The 10632-nt window shown below is 39.0% G+C and overlaps 2 protein-coding genes and 1 pseudogene across 2 annotated transcripts in view; 2 read left to right on the top strand and 1 right to left on the bottom strand.

Moving 5' to 3' along the window:
* The first annotated feature begins 6302 nt into the window (after positions 1-6302).
* LOC145390967 (uncharacterized) overlaps positions 6303-10632 on the top strand; it is a 95952-nt gene continuing 91622 nt past the window's right edge. Inside the window, exons 1-2 of the mRNA XM_080265702.1 lie at positions 6303-6351; positions 6682-6902. Of these exons, the coding sequence (XP_080121828.1) occupies positions 6303-6351; positions 6682-6902 (270 nt within the window). The remainder of the gene's footprint in view (positions 6352-6681; positions 6903-10632) is intronic.
* On the top strand, positions 7453-10162 carry LOC145390867 (uncharacterized). Its single transcript, XM_080265606.1, has 4 exons — positions 7453-7594; positions 8676-8775; positions 9052-9181; positions 10007-10162. Exons 1-4 carry the CDS (start codon positions 7453-7455, stop codon positions 10160-10162), a joined length of 528 nt encoding a protein of 175 aa, XP_080121732.1.
* Positions 8414-8533, bottom strand: LOC145391104 (5S ribosomal RNA; annotated as a pseudogene).

Raw genomic sequence — 10632 nt, 5'->3', positions numbered from 1 at the left:
TTTTATATATAACAGCCGAGTGAAATGATTCTCTGTATCAAGATCATGAATTGCCAACATATCACGTGCCATAGTTTAGTTGTCGTTCGTAGAGAAAAACTAGCAAGAGCCAAGGAAAAGATAAAGTTCCCTTTCATGTAAATTCATCTGAATCACTCTTATAAGAGGGTAGAAGTAGAGAACTGTGATATCTGTGCTAAATATTGTTTTTCTCACCCAAAGCTGGGCAGAGTAAACAGCTGAATGAAGTGAGGTAAGAGATGTGAGATCTCCAATTGTGCCCTCAGTTATATGAGCTCTTAAGTAAGCATTTGCATCCCAAAGTCACGATTTCGTTAAGATTTTCAAGACACCACGTATTTAATAAGTACATGGCATAATGCTTACAACAGGCATTTAAGTCTTATTTTATACTGAGAAGCTATTGTTCATCTCTTTCAGAACGATAATGTATGTTGTCCTAGGTTAGGAAAGTTATGAACAATCTGTATTTCATGTGTCATACCAAACGTTCTTGTTTTAGCTTTTTTTCTCCTCGGAAAATTGGTATTACAGGCTTCAGACTTCTTTGTGCTTCTTCGAAAGGTGGTAAAGTAATTTTTTGTACTTGGCTAGAATTTTTAACCAGGCTGTCTCATCTACTTCATATTTAAAAGGTTTCCCAGACAAGAATGATATTGATGGAAACGAAATTAACGGAATAAAAACATATTTCTAAACAGTGTAAGTATTTTTGTTACATAACGGTATAGGAGTAATATGCTGTGGCATATATATTAATGTGTAATGAATATCATAATAAAAATACAACACTGAATAAAGTCCATATTCATTCGGATATCATGTCATGAAGCTTACCAGACACCCTGATGTACGTTTTGGTAACAGTGCTTGGAAGATGAGGGAAGTCTGAGTTTCGTATGACAGTTTTGTAGTTTTGGATACACATGAACTGGGGGTACATACAACTAAGTAACTTTCCTCATCCAGCAAATGTTCATCAATGTGAAGAAGATAAAGATGAACTCGCATAAACCACAGATCGATTTTGCTTTCTGGTTGTTGGTCAGGATTTGACTTCACAACTTATGATCAACTCCCTCTCCTAACTGGGGTTTGCTTTTGCAGCATATATTAAAAATTTTCCCCTACCTCTTGTTATTTCTCAAAAAACAAATCTCCAGCTCATGAGAGAAAAAATATGGTCGTGTTTTTTTTTCTCAAAGAGCGGATAAAAAAAGATCAGCGCTGAATTATGTCGGTTATTCCTGATGAAAAATATATACCCTGAGGCATGAGGAGAAGCAGATTTACAGTTTCTTAATGGCCTAAGAAGTGTTATGGTGAAGGTTTGTTTAAGAAATAGATGTGGTGGTGGTGGAGGTGTGTCACAGTGACATATTTCGACAGTGGTGGAGGAATTACGAGGTGGTCGTGACGTTTGGTGTTGGCGGAGGTGTGCTGTGGTGGTCGCGACGTGTGGTGGCGGCGGAGGTGTGCGGTGTTGGTCGTGACGTGTTTCGGGTGTGGTGGTGGTAGTATGATGTCGACTACTGCGAGGATACTATGGCTCTGCCTGGAGGTCACCTGCCTCTTGGTTCATGCTCGCCTACATCACATGACAGGCATGTAGACTGAAGTACTGTACAGGGAAAGAGCTTAAAAAAAAAAAAAAAAAATCTTGTTTCATTTTGATCTAAGCTGTTATATGAGCATCACCAAATATCAAGTTATTTTGTTGTATTTAATTATTTCAGTTGATTGCTTTTTGCGATATCAAAAAAGAGGTACTCAGAATTCCGATTATTAATGGATTATCGGATGTTTCAAGCCACAGCAACCCTAGGGAGCTATGTTTTTTTGAGTTTGCTTATCCATAACTACACAGCTACTCGTAGTTAGAGTTTCTGATTTAACTGAGCTATTATATACAACGAACATTAACTATGAAGCCTAAACCCGCCAATTAGTAATCACTGATTACTGAACTTAATTCTTTCCGTGCTTTTTCCTCTGTGTTACTTTTAGTATAATATTTTGGCTACAGGCAGTTTTAATCAGCAGAGAGAAGACATTGGTACATGAAGGGTTGATTTTGGTGCATATTGCCAGACAAATACGCCAGCATTTGTACTAAAAACAGTACTGTACAAGTGTGCTTTTATCCACCTTCGTATTAGTCAGACACGAGCATAGCATCAATGGACAGCCGCCTACCACTGAATGACATGTTGGCCACAGAGCGGCGTTCTCACTTTTCTGTCCTACTGCTGACAGATGGCTCCCCATGGGCGAAATCCATGACGGAAGTAAGTATGCATAACGATAATGTAAAACTGCTTGGGGCTTCAACAGAAGAGCCTCATAGAGTCAAGTTAAACGTTAGGTCAGTTCTTCCTTTACTGTACGATACAAGTATTCACATTTTCGTCTTTAATCCACTGTGCTACTGAACTAGATAAGCGAAAGTCTGCCCAAAGTCAAGCAAAATTTAGATAGTTGCAGCTAATATATTTAATTTATCGTTTTAGTTATCCTTATTGCTGATTCAACCGTGAAGAATAGGAAAGATTTATAATTTTGTGTTCTCTTTCAGGACCAAGCACACGTATATGCTCCTTGGGGAGTCGTAGTGTTTGAGGTGAAGACTAGTACAGAAAACACCAGTATGACATACGGACGGCTCTCACAAAGTATAGCCACAGCTCGAGAGGTGTGTGGCCGCGGCATGTAAATGATTTAGGGTGAAGAATCTGGTCTCTGGAGGCAATAATTCAGAGTTCTTTGAAAATATTCACGCATAAAATATAAAACGGCTAATTAATATTATTCCCGTAGACGTCTTTCTGTTCCCTTTTGCCTGCTGTTGCCGGCATAAAACAGAGAAAGACGTCCTCAGGCTGAAGGAATCAGACATAAAAAAGTTTATTCATCAAATATTCCTACGAGGTAGCATTATGTACTCAGAAGTATACTTGCCCCACAACCGAGAGATCCATGTTACAGTTCCTCGACCACCGACGAGAACTTAGGGTGAGGACATTTCAGGGACTTACGCAAAAGCCAGGATTGTACAGAACATCTGATGGGTGTAAATTATTGTCAGGGGGAGTATTATGGTCCTTTCGTTGTCAAACGATTATTCATGTTGGCACCATTACTTTCGTGATTATATTCTTGCTGGTATTTGGTTCCTTATATTTATGTACTCACGATTAGTTTTGTGATGTTATTCGTGTTGGCACCATTAGCTTTGTGATATAATTCATGTTGGCACTATTAGTTTCGTGATATTATTCATGTTGGCACCATTAGCTTGTTGATGCGTTGTGGTGCGTGACGATGGTGGTGGTGAGCGATCACCCAGCCCTCATCGCCGCCTTCGCTGAGTCCTCCTTCAAGAGCCACCTCCTGCTGGTCCAGAAAACAAAGCTGCTCGTATTCACTCGCATCCCTCTCCTCCAACTCCAGACCCATCCCCACCTTTACAGGACTCTCTCACGAACCACTTCTCTCGTTGCTGTTGTGGACGATACCTTGCCAGTCCTTAGGTAACGAGTATTATCAGTATACAGTTGCCAACATAAATACTGATCCATTGTAAGTATCGAGGGTATAAACAATGAGCTTTGAAACCCAGTGAAATGGTCGGAGCCTTTCAAGTTTTCCACATTATTGAACTTCTTCATAAATAACTGAACTTGTGATCCTATTGGTTGCAACCGTACAAGAACACAAAGTAAATAGTCGATAATTGAGTATTAATTAACGGATAGATTTCTTTTTCATCAACAGAACCAAAGTGTTCTCATGGCTGCCGTTCACCGACCCAGAGTCCTTACCAATACATGCGGCATCATGGACTATCGATCAACGTCTAACTTTCACTCATCCACCAGATCTTTTCCCCCAGAAGTTCTGGCGGTAAATATTGTGTGTCGACAAAGATCCTGTAAAAATACTGCTGTGACACAGAGACACTGAGCAGCATACATGAGAAATCTTGCATGGTAACATGTCTTATTATTATTACTACATTCCCGCAAATTACCGACTCGCACACTACATACGAGATGGTGCAAGATGTCATGATTCCTACAGGGGAAGAGACGAGAAATAAGTAAATGTTGTGCAAGGATGAAACTACCAAAATGGGACTAATTAAACTTGAATTCGCGTATTTGGACCTAAATGGCACTGAACCAACGTCAGCGACCTAAATGGTCTAGATGGACTGAAGTGTGTTTGATTATATAATAACTACTTTTTTTCTTACCGTAACTATGACCAGTTGTTCGTCCTTTTTCAGCTTGTTTCACATAGGTCTTTGGCAGAAAAAAAAAAAAAAAAAAAAACAGTACTACAGCTCTACATCCTTCCCATATCACCTTTCATGACTAGCATCATATTCGAGTGTTGATCTGTTGTTATAACTCAGGAATCAAGATGAGCAAATGAGAGTTTCAGGACAAGTTAGAGATTAAAGAAAAAGTATAGACAGTAGGTTACCTAATTGAAATAAAGAGCTTTCTCGAATCTAAATATCCTTAACTGAATATAAATGTTAATCATTCTGAACGATCTGTATGGCTAGGTTATGTCAGCATTACGCAACAACATGCTGGATCACCGTGGTTGTTTTATTTAACTGGAGAAGGTTAGCACAACTGATTCTGGAAAACAAAAGCTTATAATGTCCAGGTTCTGTTTTGTGTGTAATACATAAACATATAATCATGCCGTCAGAATAAAAAATGCATTGCCTGAGAGAATATAATTAATCCAAGTGACACAACTAATGAACACTATATCGTACACCATCTTGCTACAGGTTCCAGCACCGGCCACACGTGATAGTGACAGCGGAGGAGTTTGTGGGACAGGTGGCATTTACAGTAGATGACCCCACGGCACCAGAGGGCAAACGACTCACATTCGGGGGGATGGCGGGGAACGTTACGGAGATGCTGTCCACGATCATGAACTTCACGTGAGCTGTTAATGCACATTTGGTTTAATACACTCTATGTTTGACTGGAAATATTTGAGTTTCATAAATAAATTCTGGTTGATTGCACAACATGCTCTAAGTTAGCAAAAATAAAATATGAATCTCGACTTATTTTTTGATATGGAAAATGGTACATTATCATTAAAGGTGGTTAAATCACGTCCCTCTGACAGATACACGTACGTGAGATCCCCTGACAGGACTTGGGGCTTACTGCAGAGCGATGGGAATTGGACAGGGATGATGGGACTCATTACACGTGAGGTTAGTTCTATGGTTCGTTTACCTCAACGTGGCTCAGATTTTCGTCCTTTTGCAGATCATACTACGAAGCTCGGTGGCAGAAAAAGACAATGTTAGCCCTTCCGTCCTTTTAATAAGACTGCTCGCCCACTAGCGTCCTTTTCTAGTACTAATCTCTTATTGCAGCAAACTTCTCAATATGGAATGTCAAGTTTGGGCCAAGTTAGAACTAGAGTATATATAGCATCTGTGCACCTAATACTCTTTGGCTTAGAGCACGTAGTAGCGTCTTTCTCACCCATAAATTTTGAACATTTCTTTTTAACATTATTTTTCACTCGCTCCGGCTATTTTAGACTTGTTACTAAAACCAGTTTCTGTTGACCTGCAGTTTGTGTTATTTTTATTTTTTATTTTATTTTATTTTTTTTTTTACAAGCAGCCGTATCTTAGGTATATTCCAAAGTTCTGACGGCTTTCAGCATTGCACTGTAGTTGTATTTTCTCGTACGTATAATTCGATCCTCATGTTTCGGATATACATCATATGATCAAACATTTTTTTGTTTTGTCAGTTTCCCTTTCAGATATTTAGCTCGCTGACAATTTCTCTTGAAATAACAAGACGTGATCAATGCAGTATATACACTGAGTCAAGAAAACGATTTGTGAGTCTTCTCGCGAATTAGCCTACTCATCATAGTATAATGTGGTAAAGGCCAATCTTTAATGGAATATATCCCGACATACATTGTTCTACTGTTCTTTCCTATATTTTATAAAAAACACATTTCAGAAAGTGGAGTTTACTCCCGGACCATTTCTCTTGGATATAATCAGAAGCCAGTGGATAGACTACTCTCCATATGTGTTTATGGGAAATTATCTAATTCTCGCTGCCCGTGGTCGACCTGAGGTGGACCCGTGGGGCTTCCTGTTTCCACTTAGACCAAAGGTTTGGGTGGCTGTGCTGACAACACTGTGGACAGTGTGCGCTGTAATGCTGCTTCTGTCTTTCTGCCTTCCCTCACATATGAAAGAACCACGTATGATCGATGCCAAGACCTTCAATTGTGTGCGAGTTCTTTTGCAAGAAGGTAACCAGTGTTTACTATGCTGTGGTTTACACTAATTTTAGATTGACTTTGGAGCGACTTTGAGAGATTAGATTATGTCGGAACGGCTGAGTTAATGAAGTCATCATTCAGGCTTATTATCTTCTGAATTAGTCAGTCTCTCTCTGTGAGAATATGAAAAGAACCAATTGTTTCGCCCACAAAGTTTCACTATGCTCAACCACTGTCTTGTGTTACATGATGCTTAATTTCATTTCACAAGTGGCAGCTTTTTCACCAACGTTACCATTAACAGGCCATCAAATATTTTGGAGATCCATATCTATTGCTTGCCTAAATTCTGCCTTCCAGATATAAAGAGTACTAAAAGTCGGTGGTGGTGGGATCGTGTGATGCTGGGGGTGTGGATGCTGATGATGGTGGTGCTGACACAGGGCTACGTCGGCAACCTCATGTCCCTCCTGGCAGTCAGATACATAGACCAACCCTATCAGAGACTTGAGGACGTCCTTGACAACCCTGATGTTGGGATAATTGTTGTTCCAAACACTTTGATTATTAAATATATTGAAGTGAGTGTTTGTTTCTTCATGATGATAAAAAGTTAAGAGTATCTAATTGGCTGTCTATAATGCGATACTTATTTGATATGCTGTTAGTTAACTGTGGCGTCAAAAAACAATAAGGATATCAGTTTTGCGTGAAATGATTAAACTGTTCTTCAAATTCATATCATAGTAAGAGCCTGCCCTAAGGTTACAGCAATTTCTGTCTATAAAAAACATTTTTTTTTTTTTGCCATATTTTTCTCAAACACTGTAAAGCAGCAAATTAATTCATGAGTTGGATCAATGATTTGGATTAGTAATTAAGTTCCTGATGCTATTTTCAGTCATTAACATGGGTCATCGGTAATTTTGATATGTTTGATTTACAACCAAAATGTTCTGCAAGACATTTACATGTACCTTTTATTTATTTTTTTATTTTTTTATTTTTTTTTAATACTATAATCTCGTGTTTCCAGATCCCATAAACATATACCGTAAAGTAGACAACTTTTGATAGCCTTATTCTTTTCAGACTGCCACGTCAGGACCACTTCATGAACTGGGCTCACTAATGGGGACAAAACGGGTCACCTACAACAAGTTCGTCGACTTACAAAACAGCATGGAGACCGTCGTGTGCGCTGCCACTCACGTTATCTTTGACGGGAATGTGAACTTTATCAACATGCTGCCCAAAAGCTTTCCTCTCACAGGTTGTAATATGATTACTAAAGTCACTGAAATTGTGAATGTTCAATTTATTTTTAGTTATCTGTATTTTAGAACGTATCAGTGTATCATAGCAGTACCAAGCCAACACCATAATAATATTTAATTGCTGTCATTCTAAAATAGCATGAACACACACACACACACACACACACACACACACACACACACACACACACACACACACACACACACAAGCTGCTGTTGAACTGGTCATGTCACGTTAGTCACGGAACATAAACTGGCTTTTACTGAGACTTTTGTTTACTGAGTAAAATAGTCAGGTTATTTATGTTAACAGAATTATTCTTTTGACCTTACATGGATCGTTAAGGAAGATACTCACTACGGATTGAATATTTCACCAGGGAAAGTTTTGAGAACTCCCTTTCACTACCCAGTCGTCTGTTATCAGTAAGAATAAATTAAATGTTATCAGGGCTTCTACGCCTGACAAACTGGTTAATTAAAGGACCATACAGAGGGAGAAAATAAAAGCCTTTACCTCTAAATGGTGCTTTTATGAATTTAACTGCTGGAGCAGTGAAGATGGTACGACTCCTCTTGTTACAATTTCCACTTGTAATAAATAATGTCAGGCAGCAGAGAAAGACACTGACACTGGCGCATATAACAGAAATGAGGTTTTCAGGGACAAACGATTGTTGACAAGAGCCAAGGTAGTTTTCATTCATTCATTGCCAGACGCCATGTATCCCAGACAGGGTGGCCAAGGGCTTAGAGTTAATTGTTTTTACAGGGAGGGGCACTAATCCTCCACCAACCCCACATCACACGTAGGGATGCCAACAGCATCTGGTGTTCCCAGGCGGTCACCCATCCAAGTACTAACCAGACCCAACGTTGCTTAACTTCGCTGATCGGACGGGAAGCGGTGTACTCAACGTGGTAATTAATTAAAAACGATTGTTAGGCAAATATAAAACATTGCCTGGCATTCCAAATAAGAAACATCTTGTAAGTTCGTAAAAGAAACACTTCAGTAGTTATCTAATAATATATCTACGCTTATGTATTAATAATATCTAGCAATTCTTTTTGCAGGTCGTTGTGATTTTTACCTTTCACGGAACGTCTACGCAACGATCCCTATGGCCATGGTGACTCAGAAGAACAGCCTCTTTTTACCGAGGATAAATAAGTTGTAAGAGCCCCAGTTTAGTAAAATAAGCAATAATGAATGACAAATAACAATAGTTGCGGAATAATCCTTAAAAAAATAACTTTAACACATATTTATAATCTGGTCAGTTTCACTGTATGGTTTGGGGTATATGATAAATTTACATATATATACAGTACACATACATACCCTGAGATATCTTGGAAGAACAGACGAGGGCTCAGTATTTCACCTGTCATTTTTCTTAGCGAGTTATTCTTCACATACAGACATATAAGCGTCTCTTTTTGTGTTTAGATCCTACACGTTGGTGGAATCAGGGCTGTACGATAAATGGATGAAGTACTCAGAACACAACTCCAGCATGTGCAAGAACCCACCCAGGATCATCACCGTCACCACCATTTTCTCACTCACCAGTCTTTGGGTAAGCCATGATAGTAACTTCCTTCATTACTGAAAATATGATAGATTTACCTCACTACCTTGTATCCCCCTCAATCTGATATTGGATTTTATCATTACACCAAGACGATTTTATTCGGTTCACAAGAGATTCTATTTATCTGGCAGGCTGAACATAGCTTTCATTAACCCTTTTACTACGACAATAATCTTAAGAAAAAAAATAACAAAATACTTCACTCGAGTAAAGTGGTGAATAACTTGGGTGTATGAAATCGAGTAATGAGCATCTTTCAATATCTCGTAGGTAAATATGTACTGTGTCACATTTAATTATCCAGGTAGGTATTTCGGATAAAAATAAAAGACCACAGTAAAACTTGCCTTTTATAATTACGAATCTATCCACGTCCTTTACAGACTACCCCCACATCTTCCCATCGCATATTGTGGGATCATAGCGAACATGACATCATATCTGGTACACTGAAATAGCCTATGCTGAAGCGTTAGGGCAGTTGTCGGTAGGAACTGGATAGACACACGAGTTATGGACAAAGTTTATGAATCTCCACATTATCCTCCCAGAACTAGCCTATACTGACATTATCTGAGTGTAAGGGTAGATTGATAGTCAAGCCTATACAAAAATATAGGATAGTTGAAAATAATTCAGTCCATGCCGCTGCCTCAAGATCAGTTAGAAATAAATAATTGTTTTAAGAGGTCTTTTTAGACATACATGTGTAACGTCGTAAGAACTGACTAGCCATGTAAAAGGGGTATTATTAGTTTAGTCCATTAATGAAAGTATTACTGATCTACCTCTCACGTTATCCATTTTCAGGGCATGTTTGCGGTGCTTGGGAATGGGTTCGCAGTGGCTGTGGTGGTGCTGGTGATGGAGCTGGTGTGTGGTGGAGCCAGGTGGGGCCAAACGGGTCAGGTGGCCACTTACGACACAAGAATCACCATCACTGGCCACATACATCACCGTTGCTGACAACGCTCTTCATATGAATTACTTCATTTTAAGTTTGATAAGGAAAGCAGTGAATACTAACCAATTAAATGAATTCATAAATAATTTAGAATTATATATAAAATAATATAAATGGCAAAGTATAAGCGTTACTTCCAGTATCACTTACCGCAGTGTATTCTCATGGGTATCACTTTTACCGTTTGTGTAAGAATATATATTAATAAATTTTAGACCGGACAAAGGACCGAACAAAGGACATTGCAATTGGAACGTGGAATGTAAGGGGAGCAAATGATGAGGTGAAAGAGAGAGAGATTGTCCAGGTGCTTGAGGATGCGAAAGTGGATGTATGTGGAATAACTGAAACAAAATGGAGAGGAGAAAGTGTGAGAGAATGGGAGTATGGATGGGGTATATGTGCAGGAGTAGGTGAGAATGAGAGGGCAAAAGAAGGAGTATGTATAGTTGTGAGTAAAAGATGGAAGAGG

Source organism: Coenobita brevimanus, chromosome 16 (genome assembly GCF_032717465.1).
Source record: "Coenobita brevimanus isolate Jiangsu-jjx chromosome 16, ASM3271746v2, whole genome shotgun sequence".
Taxonomy (NCBI): Eukaryota; Metazoa; Arthropoda; class Malacostraca; order Decapoda; family Coenobitidae; genus Coenobita; species Coenobita brevimanus.
The sequence above is the reverse complement of the archived record's forward strand: the minus strand, read 5'-3'. Positions and strand labels throughout refer to the sequence as shown.

What these genes read in the sequence shown, in the direction of transcription:
- LOC145390867 (XM_080265606.1), top strand. Translation starts at nt 7,453, where the DNA reads ATGGGGACAAAACGGGTCACCTACAACAAGTTCGTCGACTTACAAAAC. An exon ending in CAAAAGCTTTCCTCTCACAG is followed by an intron (nt 7,595 to 8,675) that starts GTTGTAATATGA and finishes TTCTTTTTGCAG; the next exon opens with GTCGTTGTGATTTTTACCTT. An exon ending in TCTCACTCACCAGTCTTTGG is followed by an intron (nt 9,182 to 10,006) that starts GTAAGCCATGAT and finishes ATCCATTTTCAG; the next exon opens with GGCATGTTTGCGGTGCTTGG.